This window comes from Anomaloglossus baeobatrachus, chromosome 3 (genome assembly GCF_048569485.1).
Source record: "Anomaloglossus baeobatrachus isolate aAnoBae1 chromosome 3, aAnoBae1.hap1, whole genome shotgun sequence".
Taxonomy (NCBI): domain Eukaryota; kingdom Metazoa; phylum Chordata; class Amphibia; order Anura; family Aromobatidae; genus Anomaloglossus; species Anomaloglossus baeobatrachus.
In genome coordinates, this window is record NC_134355.1 from 118849382 (window position 1) to 118870111 (window position 20730).

Genomic DNA, 20730 nt, shown 5'->3' on the forward strand with positions numbered 1-20730 from the left:
CTTTAGATGTGTTTGCAACTAAACTGAGGAGGTTAAACCAAGATATCAAGCTATCATCTACTTATATGAGTATGCCACTATTAGACCCCACTGATTCCACGGAAAGGGCCCTGCATAGCCCCCATGTGAAAAAAGTGGCTTCCCTGCATGTGCACCACCGCTCCATTCATCGTCTATGGGATTACCGGACACACATAAGCTGTACTTTGCTATCTCCAGATGTTCCACCGGCAAGAAATGGTGTGGTGGTGCGCATGTCCAACCATGACGTCATTCACATGGGACTTTATAAATGGGGGTTTTGCTTTCTGCTTTCTGTCTCCTTAGGTATTTTTCCTAACCATAAGGCTTACCTTATGTATGGTTTCAGGATGCGGGCAGTGTAGGGACTGACTATGCTGAGGTCGGCATCCTTCTCTTCTGCTGCTCCAAGCCGATACAAGAAGCGGACAGCGGAGTGACGGACACCTTTGGTTGTGGGCACTGCAGTCTATCAGAAACCAAAAAAGAAGTGTCAATTGACAAAGCAGTTAATCAAGGAAGGATAGAAGCGCTGGTAGTAATAACACCAACAGTGCTGTGACAGATAGCCCTGACTCCGCTGATCTCAGCGGTGCGCACATCTCGCTGTAGCCACACTAACACCGCAACAGCTTATGTTAGGCCAGATCCCAACATGCTCGGCACTCATAAGGCAGTGTGAAAAATGTTCTAATAAGTAGGAAAGAAATCGCTTTCCCAATAAAGTTCCCCCCTAAATTCCCATATAAACGCACTCAGCTAATCTTATATCAGTTTTGAGTTTCTCAAAAATGAAATTTGCTCCCAAAATAGACTCAAAGCATCTATTCACCTGATATCTGTCCAGTATTCGCAGGTCCTTGCTTGTCGTCCTGTACACCGGCCCTGTTGGTATCGGCCGAGACACCGACCCTTCCCTGGCTTCATAGACCCCTCCGACAAGCATAAGTGCAGCGTTCAATGCCTGATCCAAGTCAAAGAGGGGCAAACCTCTTTCACGCTTAGCCTTACGGACAAGCAGCTTCTGTCGCAGCCTCCGCGCTTCTGGAGTCGCAGCTACAGCATTGGGACAGGCCTCCAGACGCTTTAAGAGCAGCTTTTCCTCATAGAGGCTAATAGAGTGGCGCTGAGGAGTCTTGTTTTTATCCTTCTCTATGGGTTGAGGTCGTCTCTTGTCACGGCCTCTATCCGCAGATGGGACCTTGTGCAGGTCACCCTCGCCTCGGTCCAGTTTCTCTTCTTCACTTTCTATTTCTTGTTTCACATGTACAGACGACTTGAAATTCTTTTGACGCATAGGAGACGAGAATGAGGTGTTGGGAGAAGGTATGTATTCCATCCCGGGATCGATGACACCATCAGTATCCATCTCCTCATCATCTGAAATTAAATTGGAAGTCAATTAATTCCCCAGTTAGCAGGAATTACTTTGATTAGCAACATTAATAGCCTGGATATTGCACCTTCACCCCATTCACATGGTCCGAAGGTGGAAACATTGCATCAAGAACCACCTACAGCAGAAGAACCACGTCCACAAGGACCACAGAGTTTACTGCTGCTTTGAAGAGAAATGCTCTACACACCTCCTCCTCCGGCATCCCTTCTGATTAGTAAGCCGGTACAACACGTTGCGCTGAGCCTGTGGCGCCAGGAAAACCAGCAGGGCTCTGGTTTGGCAGCTTTATTGACTCGGCTGCTGGACCAAGTTCCTGCAAATTTTTTGATTAACTCCACTGCTCAAATATGATGAGGTGGTATCATGAAGATTAGAGAGGATTAGTACAACACCCACAAGCTATGTTTTCCTGCCGAGTAGTCCAAGTCAAAGTATCACCCTCCTCGTTGACTTAAGCCACAACTGGGGCACAAATAGAGAGACTAAGGTTTTTTAGTCACATTCATCCCATGGCACAAGACATCAAATAATATCAGCAAGGAGTATGTGCGCCAGTAATTACAAGTCTACAGTTTACAAATAATTGACATAAAAGGTTGAGTTCCTTTGTTAAAGAGTCTGTAGACACGAACATGACATCTGATCTGCAAGAACCATTTTATAGAGCAAGTGGAGCAGAACAAATTGATATATAGTTTTGTAGGAAAATATTTTGCATAACTTTTTTCCTTTTAAATCCCTGCTCTTTCTCAGCTTTGGAGTTCAGTGGGCGGTCCTAATTAGTGATTGACAGCTCTCTCGCTCTGCACATCAATAGGGGAAAGGCTGCCAATCAGTGATTGGGACTGTCTACTAGACTCCTGAACCCAGGATGAGGGGGGATTGAAAGGAATAGAATAAACGTTATACTGAATCTCTAGTCACACACTTCTATAGCAATAGGTTAATCTCCTCCTGTTTCTGCTGCCCTGGGGTGCATGGTTAATGTGACTGGTTCCCTGTGCAGTACTAATCCTGTACTGATCTTGCGTTACAGACTGTTCCATACTCCAGAGCTGCAATCATAACCCTTGTTCAACATTACATTATTTATAATGATTAGAAACCATTTTGGTTTACAATTCTGCAAGGTGAGGAATATTTTTATCTCAACAGTGGATATTTTTACCTTGAACATAATGGAGGACAAATAAAATAAAATTCTTATTACAGTTGACATAAATACTAACCATGAAATAAAGCTTGGGGCGGCATGACATCTGGAATGAGATCAGCCTCAGAGAGCAGGCTTGGAGTTGCCGAATGTGAAGCTGGTGTACCCGGAGCAGAGAAATCCAAAGAAGGAGATGGAGAAGGACTGGTCATTGGGGTCCGGTCAGATGAACTCATGGAAGAGAAGTCAACGACTTCCCCTTTCTCAAGCATAATATCTTGGCGACGGTTCCAACTGCTCGAGAATTTCACAGGAGTAGAACATGAGCTGCGATCCACAAATCCAGAGGACTCTTTCTGGGCTCTCCTGATGTCTTTTGCTTCTTGAGTACGAGATCTTTTTTCTTTTAGCTCTATAGCAGACTCAACCGGGTTCCCTCTAGATCTCTTTCTCATTCCTTCTACTGTGATCATTGGGTCCAAGCTAGACTTTCCAGGAGCTATAGGAATCATAATACATAGTCCACAAAACTAAGTTGTGCTGCTAGAAAACGCTTTTATTCCTTATAATTAAAGTGGTGATGTACTAGCAAAGAAGTAGCTTAATAGGTTGAAAATAAATTAAAAATAATAACACTTTCTTCCACAGACTTTCTTTTGTAGTTCTCTTTTCTCAATCATTTCATTGGGGGACACATGAAACCATAGGACACGCTGCCTTGTGTTAGAAACGTCAATCAAAGTTATCTATGATTCTGACTCAGCGCATCATATTCCTGGGAATGCTGTTCAACACCTCTTCTTCTTCACTTCTGCATAAGCATCATAGGCAAGATGATGGAGGCCATAGAAGCAATCCCCTGTGCTCAGTTTCCACAACAGGCCACTGCAGCTAGTTCTGCTATTGCTTTGGGACAAGATTTTCCTCTCTCAGGAATGAAAAAATCCACCCTCCCCTGGGTCAGACCGACACCAATATGGTGGCGGGACTCTCGCCTCATTCTTCTCGGACCTTCCTATTCACTGGCAGATTATGACGACAGACGCCAACCTCCTCTCTTGGGGAGCAGTCATCTAGAATCTGAAGGTGCAGGATTGCTGGAAGAACCACAAAGTTCTCATTCCCTTAAAATTTCTGGAATTCAGGGCAATTTGCCTTCTAATATTGCATTGGCAAAACCAGCTGTGGGGTCTCCCAATCCAGATTCAGTCAGACAACTCCACCACCATGGCTTACATCAATCACCAAGGAGAGACTGGATTTGAGTTCGGAGACCCAACAGATGGTCCTTCCAATACAATATTGCTCTGAGTTCCAGTATGTTGAAAGGAAGGAGAATTTTGTGTTTCTTCCACCACTCCTGCATCATCAGCTTCCAGAAGAATGTTCCCCAACAGAGGAGGCTGAAATCTGTTGTCACAATCTGCTAGTGAATAGGAAACTTCGAGAAGAATGAGGAGAGAGTCCCACCAACATATCACAGACTGGCTGACCCAGGGGAAAGAAAAATCAGGCATTTTAGGGAAAGGATAGACTTTTCCCAATGGAAAAGCAGAGCCAGCTGCGTGGTCTTGTGTAGGACTGAGCACTGGGGATCACTTCAATGGCCACCACCATCTTGCCTCAGACGCTCATGCAAATGCGGAAAGGAAGAGTAGATTGAAGGCTCAGAGATTAGGTGTCAGTTTGAAGGGCTGACATCTTGTCTTCTGGAAGGAAAACGTTTGCTTGGACTGTGTTGAACATCATTCCCAGGAAGACTATGAGCTGAGCTGGGAACAGAGATTACTTTGATTGATAGACAATCCATTTGAAGGGAGACCGCTTGTCCTATGGTTTGTGTGCCTCAATGAAGCAACCAAGAAAGAGATGTTACGGTATGTACAAAAATACTAATTTCTCCTTTTCCCCCCATGTGCTGCAAGAATATAATAATAGGATGCATTAACTGAGCCAGAGTTTTGCAGAGAACCTGGTTTAATTGCTGATCTGTGCCATCTTACACTAATGACCTGGTGCTCAGCCATGTTGTCCTACAACACACAATCACAGCATGGAGGCTTCTGCTGCAGCCAGTTGTCTCACATACAGAACAGTGAGGAAGAGGAGGAAGGGGACATGGCTGATCATCTGAGACTCAGTTTAAACTGCACTGTGAGTATGTAATATATACAGTGGAACCTTGGTTTAAGAGTATCTTGGTTTGAGAACGTTTTGCAAGACAAGCAAAGCTTTTTACAAATGTGTAACTTGGTTTAAGAGCAATGCTTTGCAATAAGAGCAAACACTCACCGTCCACACTACCGATTCTGTCCTTTCACCGCGTGCTGACCCGCTCTGGAGGTATCTTTCCGTACATCAGTACTGTATACAGTATTCCATAGTACAGTACAGTATATACTATATAGCATGTCTATCAATTTGCATTTGTGGATACAGTATTGTACTTTCTTTCTGCTAACCAGTACAGACCATTACTTGTACTGTAATCTAGTTTCCTGGGCAGTATTCCTACCCCCCTTTAGTTCTGCGCTTATTTTGGGGAGAATAGATTTGGGATGTTTTTTTATGTACTGTACTAGAATAAAGTTTGTCATATTTATACACCATTTTTTCTCTCTATAGTGTATCTCCCGCACACAAACAATTCTATTGTAACCTAACGTGCAGTTTAATCTGTTTTTTTACTGTACTGTACAGCATTTTGTATCAGTGTACTGTAATAATTTTATATGAATACAATACATTATTTTGTATTACTGCAATAAGTTTTTTTTGTCTGAGTTTCAATTACCGTATTTTTGGACTGTAAGACACACTCCCCCCCTTTTGTTGGGGGAAAGTGGGGGATGCATCTTATAGCCTGAATGTAGGGCTGCGGGAATCAGGGTGCTGCGGTGGCGCGGGTCATTAGGGGCATGAGCTGGCTGCAGCAGCGCCTACCATGACCACGTGGGCCCGCTCATTTCATATGCACGCCCATCCTCCTGCCCATCATCTCTCAGCACTAAAGCTGGCGCTGACAGGTGGGCGGGAGGATGGGCGGGGAATGCGCCCATAGTAAAGAGTCGGTCCGCGTGATCACCCGTGGCAACTACAGCCTGGAGTAATCATGTGTGGTTATATTCACTGCCCCCCGCGTATCATCATCAGCACGGGGTAAAGTGAATCAGTATACTCACCAGCCCCAATCCCTGCAGCATCGCTCGTCCTCCTGTCTGTGCCGGCAGCGGATGTGTGCAGAGACTAGCGGTGCGCGCGTGTCCACACACAGCCGCAGCCGGCACAGACAGGAGGATGAGCGATGCTGCAGGGATCGCGGCCGACTCCACACAGGTCAGCGGCGCTGCTGCTGACACAGACGGGAGAAGGAGCGATGCTGTATGGAGCGAGGAAAGGGGAGTATAAACGTTTATTTTTGTGTGTGCCACAGGATGCGGCCATACACCAGGATGGGGTATATAGCAGGATGCGGCCATACACCAGAATGGGGTATATAGCAGGATGCGGCCATACGCCAGGATGGGGTATATAGCAGGATGCGGCCATATGCCAGGATGGGGTATATAGCAGGATGCGGCCATATGCCAGGATGGGGTATATAGCAGGATGCGGCCATATGCCAGGATGGGGGTATATAGCAGGATGCGGCCATATGCCAGGATGGGGTATATAGCAGTATGGGAGCACATACTAGGATGGGGCTATATAGCAAGATGGGGCTATACCAGGACGAGGGATATATACAAGGCAGGACGACCATTACCAGGATGGGGTAGAGAATTTGTGGACATTACCCGCATAACAGTGTGTCATGACCACATTTTTTGTTTAAAATTGTATTTTCCTATTTTCCTTCTCTAAAACCCAGGTGCGTCTTATGGTCCGGTGCGTCTTATAGTCCAAAAAAATACAGTATTTCCTATGGGAAAATTTGCTTTGATATAAGAGCAACTTGTTTCCGGAACCAATTATGCTCTTAATCCAAGGTTCCACTGTATAGGTATTATACCATCTAAATTGCCACTGTCCAGTGATTAGGATAGGACTGCAATATTGGTAATATGGAAAATAGAATTGTAGGCACAGAGCTGTGGATAGTAAGACACGTGTGACTTCTGAGCCACTGGTTTGGACCACTGTTCTAAAGTGCTGTTGTTCTCAAATACAAAATTTATTTAGTTTTATTTCTATAATTTTTTATATACAGTAGCAACCAAATGTTTAGCATTTTTTTAAAGTGTGATTACTTCTATCTGGTTGTTGTGATACCATTTTCCTGGTGATTTTAGTAAACCGGAAGCAAATAGTTGTCAGGTCTAAGGCTGAAAATTGTGTCTGCCATTGTTTTATCCCTTTATGTGCTAGTTTTCCACCTTTGCTGGGACAAATGTTTTGCATATTTTGTCATAAGTAGTCTAATTTTGCCTAACATTTTTTTTTGTTTGTGTGTTTTTTGGATAAAACATGGCAAAGACAAAGCCACATGTATCACCAGATGTCAAGAAGCTTATTATTCTGAGAGTAAAGTCAGGGAAAAGCCAAAAAGAGGCAGAGATTGAATTCAACTGTTCTCAGCATCAAGTGTCACGTCTAATAAAGAAATAAAAAGGTTAGAAAGAAGTTTATGGAACAGCTGACAACCCTAGACGTGGACAATCACTAAAAACGTCCTCCAAAGTTGATCACGTTATTTAGAAAAAGTCTGTATCTGATGTTCATAAAAGTGCGGTACAGATTTTGCAAGAAATGAACGAAGAATATGGGGTCAAAGTGAGTTACTAAACTGTGGTGCGACGGCTAAGAGCAGTAGGCTTTAATGCAGAAGTTCCAATCAAGAAGCTTTTCATCTCTGCCAAGAATCAAAAGGTCCGACTTGAGTTTGCCAAAGAGCACAGACAATGGACAGAGACTGATTGGTGTAAGGTGCTGTGGTCGGATGAATCCAAGTTGAATCTGTTTGGTAGTGATGGCAGCACTATATATACTGCCCAATTGGAAAACGTAATGATGTAAGGTACCAAACACCTACAGTGAAACATGGTGGTGGCAATGTCATGGTTTGGGGCTGCTTTTCTGCATCTGCCATTGGCTTCCTGCATAGAGTTGATGGAAATGTGATTATCATGTACAAGTATATACTGGAGAACATAATGCTGGCATATTGTAAAACCAAAATAGGCAGGGGCTGGAAATTCCAGCAAGACAATGATCCTAAGCACACATCCAACTTACTAAAAAATTGATTGCCAATGAAACATGTTCTCCTGTTGCAATGACCGAGCCAATAACCGGATTTACACCCTATAGAGCACCTTTGGGATGAGTTAGGGCGACGAGTTGGGGCCCGTACCCAGAGCAATAAAGATGAATTGTTTGTAGATTTGCAAATGGAGCAAGATCCCTGAAGATGTCTTGAACACCCTAGAAGGCTTCAATGCCTCGTCGGTGTGGTGCAGTAATTAAAGCAGGAGGTTATGCGACAAAATACTTTAGCATATGAACTACTTTCTAAGTTGTGATCAATAAATAGCATATGCACAACTTTTGGCAGTCAATTTTCTTTAATAACATGACCATTTCTGTATTCAAAAGCATGTTAGTTAAAGTTAAGGTCTTGCATGATCACAGCTTCATGAACTTTCAATTCATCTTCAGGAAAATGGCGTCACAACAACCAGACAGAAGTAATCACACTTTAAAAAAATGCTACATTTTTGGATGCTACAGAATGTAACTTAAAAACTCTGATTAATATAGAAACATCCTTCATTCTGAAAAGAGGAGGCTGCAGTATCCATCCCTCATGAATATTGCCTAATGATAGCCAAGGGACTGTTAGCAGAACTACAATCAATGAAGAGTTAGTAGGAGAAAGGGGTTAGAATTCATCGTACCACTCAAGCACGAAAATACAGTTTCCATCGACCAACCAGCAAAGTATGGTTTCCTAAATAATTATGACCCAGGGCCACTCTATTTTGGATGAAATCACTACAATCTCCTTGTTAAAAGCAAGAGATAAGTTTCCAACTGCTTGTACTAGTCAAGAGACAGTACAGTGAAGCATGGAGGACCAATAAATGACCCTCGCAATCTGGGACGTTAGCTTTATGGACAAAACTGTATTTTCAGGCGATGAATGTTAAAATGGGACAAAAAAAATCACAGACATTACAAGACATTAAGCCGTTAATAGATAGGTGACTTCACTAAATACGTACTTTTCATCTTTTGTGAAGAAGATATATACTTGTCTCCTTCAGGTTTCAAAGTTGGAGGTTTGTTGTTGACAAGCTTCCACCACCCTGGTTCTCCAAACTCCTGAGCTCCAGACTTGAAGAACATGGGGCTGCCCACGGAGAGACATCCTGCAACCGTGCTCCACCAGGTAGAGGTCTTCTTCCTGAAACAAACACGAACACTCATACATATTAATCATAATGTTTAATTCACTACAAAAGTACAAGGAGGGCCTGGATGTTTTTCTTAAAAAACATCTTAAAGGTTTTGGGTACTAGATTGATGGGACGCTGATTCGGGGAATTAAGGCCCCGTTACACGCAACGACGTATATCGCCGGGGTCACGGATTCCGTGACACACATCCAGCATCGTTAGCGACGTCGTTGCGTGTGACACCAACGAACGGCCGTTAACGATCAAAAATACTCACCTTATCATTGATCGTTGACACGTCAGTCATTTTCCAAAAATCGTTGATTGTTGCAGGACGGAGGTTGTTCGTCGTTCCCGAGGCAGCACACATCGCTACGTGTGACACCGCAGGAACGACGAACTACAGCTTACCTTGCGGCCGCCGGCAATGAGGAAGGAAGGAGGTGGGCGGGATGTTACGGCCGCTCATCTCCACCCCTCCGCTTCTATTGGGCGCCCGACGCCCGCTTAGTGACGCCGCTGTGGCGCCGCACGAACCGCCCCCTTAGAAAGGAGGCAGTTCGCCGGCAACAGCGACGTCGCTAGGCAGGTAAGTACGTGTGACGGCTCCTAACGATTTTGTGTGCCACGGTTAACGATTTGCCCGTGACACACAAACGACGGGGGCGGGTGCTTTCATCAGCGATATCGCTAGCAATATCGCTGCGTGTAAAGCCCCCTTTAGTCTGATCGTCATATATGGAGCTGGGAAGGAATTTTTCCCCTAATATGGAGCCATTAGTGTCGCATTCCTCCAGATCAACATGTTAGGCTATGGGTGTCGGTACATTGTTTAGTGAAGGCCACCATCACTGCCATGTTGGACTTCATAAGAGACTGTCAATTTCAAAATATATGAAAGATTATTGGGAAATTACCATATGAAAAAAATAATTACTCAGAGAATGAAATGGTATCCGACTTCAACGTACAAAGCAATGTCCTTCTAATCCCAGACACCACCGGAATAGTTAGCACTGATGGTTAGCAATGCCGAGGGCATGGATTCTACACTGACATCGGCATGAAGATCTTAGGTTGTCTCTTTAAATCGGGTTATTATATTACTAAGTAAAGAGGTTAAGTGCTCAGTGGAAAGCGCAGGATAAATGTGAACTGAGCCTTATTATGATTTTGGAGAAATAGAATGAACAAATAAACAGCAGTAGAAAAATAGGTTATATTCTTAGTTACGCGCAGTTCACCATGCGGTATTAGTGATATGATTTTTTTTGCATGAGGGCCTATTTTCTGCTTGGAGGGATTTTTTGGTACCATTTTGAGGTATAACATTTCTTGATCGCTTTTTATTCAGGTTTTTCCGACATAGATAGAACAAAATCAAAAATTAACTTATTGTTTTTCTATATATTTTTTGTACGGTTCACCGTGTGGTAAAAGTGATAAAACTGCTTTATTCTTTGGGTACAAATACCAGATTTTTTTTTATGCTTTCCTACTTTTATACATTAAAAACTATACAATTGCAGAAATCATTTTGTTTTTGCATCGCCATATTCTGAGAGCTGTAATTTTTTTGCCGAATTACCCATATTTGGGCTTCTTTTTTTGCGTATTGGTTAGCCATTTTAATTTATACCATTCATTTTTACATATGACCTTTTGATTGCTTTTTATGATCACTTTTTTGTGTGTCAGTAAGATGAAAAGGTGACATTTTTGGTGTTTTTTATTATTTTTATGTACGGTGTTGACTGTATGGAATAAATAACAATACAGTTTAATAGTTTGGGTTGTTCTGGACATGGCGAGACAAATTATCTATACTTTTTTTGTTTTTTATGCTAACGTTTTTAGCAACAAAACAGGCTTTTGTAATTTGTGGGTTTTTACATATTTTATTTTACTATTTCACTTAGTCCCAATGTGGGACAAGAAATGTTTTCCCTTTGATTACTTGTTTCATGCCCTGCAGGACTCGTGTCACTCACTAACTGTGCCTGTTAGACCTTGCTCATAGCAGGATCTAACAGACCACCATACCCTGGGGTCATCAGCTGACCTAAAGGTACCATGGCAAGAATTGGCACCTGCGATTACGACAGTGAGGAGTCGGATCTGATAACGGTGGTCGTTTATCCCCATTTTAACCTCTTAGGTACCTCCGTCGCGATTGACAACACTATTAAAGGGGTCAATCAGCCCTGATCAGATCCAAAACTGGTTGGGGTCGATGCCTGCTGGCATCAGCTGTCATATACAGCTGTCACCTGAGGAAATTTCACTCACTAAGGGTGGCGGTATTCACTTATTCCCCAGTACCGGTAACATACGACACTTAGGAATAAGGCCCCTTAACTGCCGCCATTAGGCATATCATCGGCTATTTAGGGATTAAATGATTAAAACACTGATTATACCGAGTCTTTACTCACAAAACTATATCTCAATCTACTCAGCTCCTCCTGTTCTATAATATGTTCCCTGCAGATTGGATTGACTTTTCATGGTGACAGGTTTTCTTTAAGTAAGCTTCGATCTGAGCAAAGGTCATCACTAGGAGGGCGGTGAGCCATGACCACCACATATTGTGAATGGCAGATCTTGTGGTATATACTGTATATAGAGGTGTTATCTGGCAGTGTAATTCCTACTTGTAATGATAATAAACCTACAGATTAGTCATCGCTATGGAAGAATAAGTTTGCGTCCAGTGTTATGCTTTGTGGCTAGTGTGAAGATTTCTCAATTTCATTTTTTTTATTATGGACCAGGATGTGAAAAATTAAGAGAAAAATGCATTGAATTACGGTAACAGATCAGTTACTATTGATACATTCCCTTTACATCTGATTTCCTCACGCTCTCTAAAACATACTGGTAGCTTAGGGCCTTGTACACACAATGTGTTTGTGTGGAGATCCTGAATAGGTTGGCTCTATAGTAGGAACAGTAAGAAGTATAAAAGGGAAACGGTAACAGCCGAGAATTTATTTTTGGGGAGCAAAGTATCAATTCTTGGCAGATTTCAGGTAGCTAAAAATGTAATTTCAAAAGTAATTCAAGTAAAACTTGTCATCTGTCTCGGACCCCATATGACAGCTCAAGGTCTCAATTAGTACATGTGTTTTGAGTCTGAACATTCACCTGTTTCCGAGTAGGAACGTCCAGTGCTTCTCTATAAATGAACAGATGTCCTCCTTCCATCTAAAGTAGCCCTGACGGCCAGATCCTTCCAGAGATAAGTTGTACATGGCCAACATGACAACCTGTTGTGACAAAACATATGTCAGCTTTCTCAATTAGGACTATACATGATAATTCATTATACTGTATAAATAGTATAAAGGGGTATTCTCAAGTTTGGAGGTTATAACCAGTCCATTGGATAGGGGATAACGTCTCCATCACTGAGTCCAGCCTCCACCAGATCCAAGAACCAAGGCTCTGAAGAACCCTGTATAAATGGAGCGGGGAGAGTTGGGTCGAACATGAGTGCTGCCACTACATTCATTCTGAATGGGAGCGCTGCTCTTCACTGGTCTTCAGCACACCCATATCAATGATATGGAGTCACAGTGCGCGTGATCGACCTCTGCTCCACTCACACCGGGCTCTTCAGAGACATGGTTCTCGAGATCAGATAGGGTCCCAACAGTCGGACCCCAGCGATTGGAACGTTATCCCCTATCCAATGGATTGGGGATAACTCTAAACTTTGGAATACCCCTTTAACTGCCAGTAAGTGTAAAAATATTTATGCAAGTCATCAAATTATTATCTTACCTGCTGCCAAGTTAGTCTCAAGCGCTCAAACTGCTCTTTTCCATCCTCAGAACAGTCATTACATGTGAATTTAAAGAAATTGTCTCCTTTCAGGTAACTTGGTGGATCACAGGTCAGCTGACCTACAAAAGAACAATGTAAAGCTGAGCGGCAAACAAGTTTACATCCAAGGCTTGGTAGTACAGAACGGATCAATGGGAAGGTGTATAAGGGCTTGTTCAGACAATATAAATTTGGTCAGTGTGCTGCCCATGTGCTTTTGCCATGTAGGCTAAACTCAGCCTACTGTAGAGGTTAAAAAACTAAAATCAACTATGCCTCTCTTATCAGGCTGTGTGCTGTTGTTTACGTAAGCTAAAGGCTTTATCACTTGGCGATTATCAATGAAAAATCTAGCTGGCACGAACACGGCAGTCCGGCATGCCCCCTCCTCCGATTGACACCTCATGGTCAATGTACAATCTATATTGAGAGCCTGGTGTGGGTGAGGACAGCTCTCTGGACTCAGCTACATGACTAAAGCTAAAACTTCAGATTGTGTCAGAATGACAGCAGCCAGTAATCTAAGGCGGGCTTTGCACGTTGCGACATCGCAAGCCGATGCTGCGATGTCGCAGGTACGATATCTTGTGATATCTGGCGTAGCGAAAATTATTGCTACGCCAGCTTCACAAGCGCTCACCTGCCCTGCGACCGTCGCTCTGGCCGGCGACCCGCCTCCTTCCTAAGGGGGCGGTTCGTGCGGCGTCACAGCGACGTCACACGGCAGGCGTCCAATAGCGGCGGAGGGGCGGAGATGAGCAGGATGTAAACATCCCGCCCACCTCCTTCCTTCCGTATAGCCGCCGGCAGCAGGTAGGAGATGTTCCTCGCTCCTGCGGCTTCATACACAGCGATGTGTGCTGCCGCAGGAACGAGGAACTGCATCATACCTGTCGCGGCACCGGCATTATGGAAATGTCGGTGAATGCACCGATGATACGATAATGACGCTTTTGCGCTCGTTCATCGTATCATCTAGCATTTACACACTACGATGTCGAAAGTGATGCCGGATGTGCGTCACTTTCGATTTGACCCCACCGACATCGCACGTGCGATGTCGCAACGTGCAAAGCCGCCCTAAGTGATATATCGTTAGATTCAGAATCTCCTTGCCTACATTATGTTGCTGGCAGATGAGTTAGCCAAAACATGCTGACAGATTCCCTTAAATGGACAACAAACTGATCCACGACGGAGCAATTCTTCTAAGGAAAGCTGTGCACAAAGCAAATCAGAGCCACAACTTAAGCACATAACTACCCTAGTATGCCCATGTGAACCCAGGCTTAAAGTTTCTCACCAACTATATTTAGCACTTATCCACAGGATGGATGTTCAGTGGTAGTAAATCTTCTGTTGGAACCCTACTGATACTGTAGAAATTCCCAATTGCTTATTCCTCCCCAGTAGCAAGACCGGGATGCAATAATTCATATGAGGGGGCAGTTGAGTTTTCTTGATTGTTTTTGCATGTTCAATATAGCTGTAAAAAGCAGTGATAAGTGGAGGGATCGAACATATAGATATATGATAAATGTGGTTAGTAACCATTAAAGCCCCCATACTCATTAAACGAACGTTGGCCGGACCCACCAATATTGACGGGTTTGGCCGACACTAATGTGTATGATGGCTCAGGCTTACTGATTGTTTCGGGGAGATGTCAACCGGACGTGTCCAATTTTTGGACTGTTGATTGCTCTGTTCTCCCACAGATAAGTTGCCGGCAGATATGTCTGAAGAACGGCTTTCTCGTAGAGAACACAGGAGCGATCGGCAGAGTAAGCACTTGTGTATGTGACAGATGGACAAGATGGCACCTCGGCTGAACAATCATCCAAAGTATTGTTCAGTCCACAGTCACCTAATCTTTATGGTCGGTTCTAGCTATGTTCACAATAAGTTTTCTTGTTGTGTTGTCTTTGGCAGGCAGATACTGGCCGAAAAGGCACCGTAAAGAAAACAACATAGTGCAACGTCGAAGCGATATCGCTGTACATGCTCTGTCTTATGTCTCTTCTTTTACCTCTTCAGGGTATAGAAACTTAGAAGTGGGTAAAAGAAGTAACATGTTTATTCTTTGGTCAGCTTCGTCTGGAAGACGCCAACTCTCTCTACTTGGAAGTATGAAACAAACGCGCCAGAAAAATTGGCAGAAAATACACTTCAAGAGAAAGACAGCCAGCTCTTCCTGAAGCCACTTCACCTAGGAAAACCTCGACAGGTTCACCGGCGTCTTCAGCACGCCAAACATACTCTTCAGAGACTTTTCTAAGATATTTTTTCCCCTGAAGTGTTCTTTGCATATTTTTGATTACAGTCAGTAGTTTGGAGAGGTTTCTTTCAGTCTCTACTTCAAAGAAGGGACATGCACTCTCTTTTTCTTTTCCCCTAACATTTTGTAAAAAACCTTGTCAGGGAAAAAAAGGCTTAGGCCACGTGCACACGTGGAGTATTTGGTGAGTTTTCCACCTCAGTATTTCTAAGCCAAAACTAGGAGTGGGTATAAAATACAGAAGTGGCGCCCGTTTGTATTTTGGTGAGGATCCACCCGAAAAAAAAAACATTAGCATGAACATAGCTTTAGGGAATGTTTCCTATACAAGGGGCTGCTGATAAGTCCTTGGCTTTGTGATCTTTGTTTCTATGGTAAATCACATGAAAGCATTATGTGTCTAATATATGTTTTCAAAATTTTGTGTTTGTTGCTAATGGCAACCGTGTTCTACGAACGCGGGAAAACAAAATGGCTGAGTCTAATGCGATATTCACAGAAACAGAGCAGAGGAGGGATAAAATTCTTGTTTCTGCAAGGAAAGTCCGCAAAGGTTATTCATGGTGATAGGTCACAGACATTGGGAGATCATTGCCCTTCATATTCCACAGTTAAGAACTGTATTGCTAAATTTAAAACGGGTCACTTTAGCACCAATGATGAGGAACGTCCTGGATGATCAAGAGCGGTTGTTGTTCCAGAGATCGTCGATGTTGTGCACAACCTCATATTGGAGAATTGACAAATTTCAGCTAATGCAATAGCAGACATCAGGGGGATTTCCCATGAACGGGTTTGTGTCATTATCCGTGAACATTTGGACATGAGGAAGCGATCTGCAAAGTGGGTCCCCAAATGTTTGACAACAGATCAGAGAAGCATGCGAGTGAAAACTTCCCCGTCCATTTGTCAGCGTTTCTGAACTGATAAGAACTTCCTGGATCAACTGGTCACTATGGATGAGATCTGGATTTATTTGTATGACCCTGAAAACAAGGAGCAGTCAAAAGAATGGAGGCACAGTGGTTCTCCTCGTTCAAAGAAGTTCAGGGTGCAAAAATCAGCCACTAAGGTGATTTGGTCTGTGTTCTGGGATAAGGAGGGCGTGGTGCTAGTGGACTACCTTCAAAAGGGTTCCACCATCAATGCAAGGTATTACATTTAACTTTTGGACCAATTGAAGGCAGCTTTTAAGACCAAAAGGCACGGCAAGCTGTCCAAAGGAATCTTGTTCCTGCAAGACAAACGCCTCTGCTCACAATGCAGAAGCAACCATGGCAAAACTGGCAGAGCTGGGCTTCTAGCTGGTTGACCACCCACCTTATTCACCAGTTCTAGCTCTCTCCGAATATCATGTTTCCAAACATGAAGAAACACCTCAGGGGTACCAAATTTCACACCATTTCTGATGCCATGGCTGCTACGGATGCTTGGTTTGAGGCACAACCGAAATCCTTCTTTTCATCATCCTATCTTGTTTCTTTCTGGGTAAAGCTAAAAACGTATCAGCAGCCCCTCGTATTTAGGCTTTTTGAAACAGAAGTCTTGGCCCCAATTCAAGACTGACGTTCTGTCTGCGAGTGCTCTTTATGACTGCGCTGGGATAAGAGGAGACAAATTTATTGTGAGATGGGCTTATCTTAATAAATTAGGGGCATCTTTCAGCTGCCATGAGCAGAGACTGGAGTACGTTTCTTGGGTCATTTACACCACTTTTGTAAGGACAATTATGAAGAATTTGTCGAATGCTCTCAACCCCGCATTCATTCCAACTAAGCTATTTGCAAAGCAGGTCAAGACTGCTGTAAAAAGGCCAAGAACCTCACCAAAAGCTCATCTTAATGCCACGGACAGTCTACAGAGAACCCAAGCACAAGAATTATCCACTAAATATTCAATAAAAGACTTTTGCTGAATTTGCTGGACTTGCCATACAAATATTCACATGACAGCTAGGACCCTACCAATCTAGGACACATGCACGGTCAAGCTCCATTAAGGTCTATGGAAGACACAAAAATGAACAAGTGCCATTTCATCCATAGATTGTAACAGAGAGTGACTATGTACATATTCAGGAATGATGGTGTCAAAGTGTGCATCTGCACCAAACAGGACCCGGGCATACCTGTTATTTGAAAATTATGAGAGTCCCATCTGTCATATTCATACAGAGAAGACGAGTATACAGTAGAACTCATCACATGAGCCATTATCTGCTTTAATGAAAACCTGTCAGAGTTTTTGCTATGCAATCTGAGAGCAGCATAATGAAAGGGCAGAGACCCGGATTCACATGATGTGTCACTTACTGAGCTGCTTGGTACAGTTTTGAGACTGTTTTCTCTGCTGTAGGAGTCATCTTGGTTAGAGCACATGTGCAGGAGCTCCTGTACATGCAGAGCTAGCGAGGGCTCTGAACCTTCAGGAAGCTGCAGAATTCACTGGGGCAATGGACTAATGTCAGGAGCCATTAAACCGAACGTGTCTAAGGGCCGGGAGTGAGCCCAGTGTGAGAGTTTCCCTGGACTGGATGGAGCCAGACTGACAGCCTGCAAACCTACTGGCAGGTATCACCCTAGAAAAAGGCGACTATACTGGCTGAGGCCAGTGCATGAACTGTGCGAATAATTCCATAGGTGAATTAGACAGTGGGATGCCATTTTACCTACTGAAGACACAGACTGTGTATCATTTATGTTATACAAATCCAAAGTATGGCTTATGTTTGATTTACACAGACTGGTTTACCCGGAAGTGAATAAACCGACTGGATTGTTTAAATGACAAATCATTGCTGTGTGCCTTAGTTCCACTGCTAGACGAGTGTCCCCCAATACCTTCAGTGAGCGCAGCATTACACCATGTACACTGTGTATTGTCAGACAGACACTAATTAGTGGTGAAGGTGCAATGACACAGAATAGTTTGTTAGAAACACACAAAGTCCAATAAACATCAACTTAGCCTTCAAAGAAGCAACTATATCAAAAAACAAAAGGCACCCTTAGGTAAACTACCTGGGTATATTGAAGCAACGCTAATAAATAATGAAAATATCATAGAATAAATTCAAAATATTTTTATTCCATCATTTTTTATTCAAACATAAAGCACACCACAAAGGACATAATATTACATCCAACAAACTGCCTCAGGTAAAGAAAGGTTTGGCCTTAAATATCCTATTGAGCATTAGACATAGATTTTTCTATATATGATTCAATTTACATGATGCAGTGGTTCATCATACTGACAAAAAGACAATACACTCATTTATATAACAATAAGTCATTCACAAGTTTTAATTCCATTATTTGGCTATCTCAATAGTGCTTCCCCGTCTTAGTTGTTTATTGATTAAATATTATCAAACAAATATATGTAGAGAATCAAGAAACAAAAGGCAAAAAATTGTTTCTTTATCTGTCTACAGGAAATGTACAAAAAAATTTTTTTATTTTACCTCTGAAACTGTTAATCTTCTTGATTTTCTCTCTAAAAAATCTCCGTTTTGTCAGTGAAAACAATATCCACCAATTAATTAGTTTGTAAGCCTTAGAAAGACAGCCACATTTCACATATGGAAAGCAATGAATAATGGGATAGAAACATCGGCCTCTTTTTTTATAAAGACATATTTCAAAAAATAAAGCCAAGCGGTTTAGGGGAGGAATTACCGTGCCGCATACAACGAATCTAATATTCTCAAAAATGCCTTAATGGCAGCAAAATTAATACTACCAGCCGATAGACAAATAAAATTGGCAAATTCAATTAAGCTTAGGCATATATAGCAGTGACACACCTTTACCCGTCAGCCGGCTGATCAATTCTTAACCAGCCTAAAAACACACAAGGCTATAGTCAGTATGGCCGTGACAGCATATAAATTTACGATGTATCAAAACATAAAGCCAAGCGGTTTAGGGAAAGAATTACCGTGCCACATAAGGCGAGTCGTATATTTCAAAATGCCTTAATGGCCAAAAAGAATTTTTTTTTTCTTTATTCTCTACATATATTTGTTTGATAATATTTAATCAATAAACAACTAAGACGGTGAAGCACTATTGAGATAGCCAAATAATGGAATTAAAACTTGGGAATGACTTATTGTTATATAAATGAGTGTATTGTCTTTTTGTCAGTATGATGAACCACTGCATCATGTAAATTGAATCATATATAGAAAAATCTATGTCTAATGCTCAATAGGATATTTAAGGCCAAACCTTTCTTTACCTGAGGCAGTTTGTTGGATGTAATATTATCTCCTTTGTGGTGTGCTTTATGTTTGAATAAAAAATGATGGAATAAAAATATTTTGAATTTATTCTATGATATTTTCATTATTTATTAGCGTTGCTTCAATATACCTAGAATAGTTTGTTAGCCTGGCAGTGAGACTTAAGGGGGCTTTACACGCTACGATATCACTAATGCGAAGTGGTTAGGGTCACGGAATTTGTGACGCACATCCGGCCGCATTAGCGATGCCGTTGCGTGACATCTATGAGCGATTTTGCATCGTCGCAAAAACGTGCAAAATCGCTCATCGGTGACATGGGGGTCCATTCTCGAATATCGTTACTGCAGCAGTAACGAAGTTGTTCCCCGTTCCTGCGGTAGCACACATCGCTCCGTGTGACACCGCAGGAACGAGGAAGCTCTCCTTACCTGCCTCCCGGCCGCAATGCGAAGGAAGGAGGTGGGCGTGATGTTACGTCCCGCTCATCTCCGCCCCTCCGCTTCTATTGGGCGGCAGTTCAGTGACGCTGCTGTGACGCTGAACGAACCGCCCCCTTAGAAAGGAGGCGGTTCGCCGGTCACAGCGACGTCGCTGGGCAGGTAAGTATGTGTGACAGGTCTGGGCGATGTTGTGCGGCACGGGCAGCGATTTGCCCGTGTCGCACAATAGATGGGGGCGGGTACCCACGCTAGCGATATCGGTACCGATATTGCAGCGTGTGAAGTGGCCTTTAGTCCTCATGTCCATTCAGACAACTGTATAAATCAGTCCAAGAATGGCCCGCAATGCTAGGAGTTGCCACGGGTCTCCCAACCTCAGCGTGACAGCTGTATAGAAATATATGAATCTGTCACACTTGAGTTAAGAGAGCCATGACCAGTCAGAGCATTGCGGCCCGATTTATATAGTTGTCTGAAAGCACCCATCTAGTGATAATCTGCTGCTGATAAGACACTGATTGGATTGAAACTACAGCACACAGCCTAGTAGGTGACACTTATCTGGAATCAGGGTCTCTTGCATTCACATTATGCTGCTTTCAGATTTAATAGCAAAAACTTGCTAACACATTCCCTTTAATTGATGAACCCCTTCAAACTGAAAAATTGCTTACTTGTTGGAATCCACTTTTGACATTTGTCACAATGAAACGGCATCTCCTCCATCCATGGTGGATCCAGGTCATCACCAATGTCACTGTTCAGTGAATCTCCACTCTGATCATGAGACAAGTCAATAGATGCCTGATCTTCAGACTCCACCAGCAGGAGGGTCTCCCCTTCCACCTCCCCCTCCTCTAATCCCTCAGAGGCAGATGTCCTAGTAGCATCATCATCCATAGGCGTGATATGGGCGGAAGTATCCATGGTCTACCCTCAGCAGAATATGAAAGTCAGATGG

General features: G+C 43.0%; 1 protein-coding gene across 2 annotated transcripts in view; it reads right to left on the minus strand.

The window, feature by feature from the left end:
- The window catches only part of KAT14 (lysine acetyltransferase 14), a 44528-nt gene extending 23819 nt beyond the window's left edge, over positions 1-20709 (minus strand). Inside the window, exons 1-7 of one of the 2 annotated variants that reach the window (XM_075339400.1) lie at positions 20444-20709; positions 12758-12879; positions 12119-12240; positions 8798-8979; positions 2650-3072; positions 854-1401; positions 354-490 (exon numbers count right to left, since the gene is read on the minus strand). In XM_075339400.1, the coding sequence (XP_075195515.1) occupies positions 354-490; positions 854-1401; positions 2650-3072; positions 8798-8979; positions 12119-12240; positions 12758-12879; positions 20444-20696 (1787 nt within the window). In that variant the 5' untranslated portion in view covers positions 20697-20709. The remainder of the gene's footprint in view (positions 1-353; positions 491-853; positions 1402-2649; positions 3073-8797; positions 8980-12118; positions 12241-12757; positions 12880-20443) is intronic. The other variant, XM_075339401.1, reaches the window with a different exon arrangement.
- Between the last annotated feature and the right edge of the window lie 21 nt (positions 20710-20730).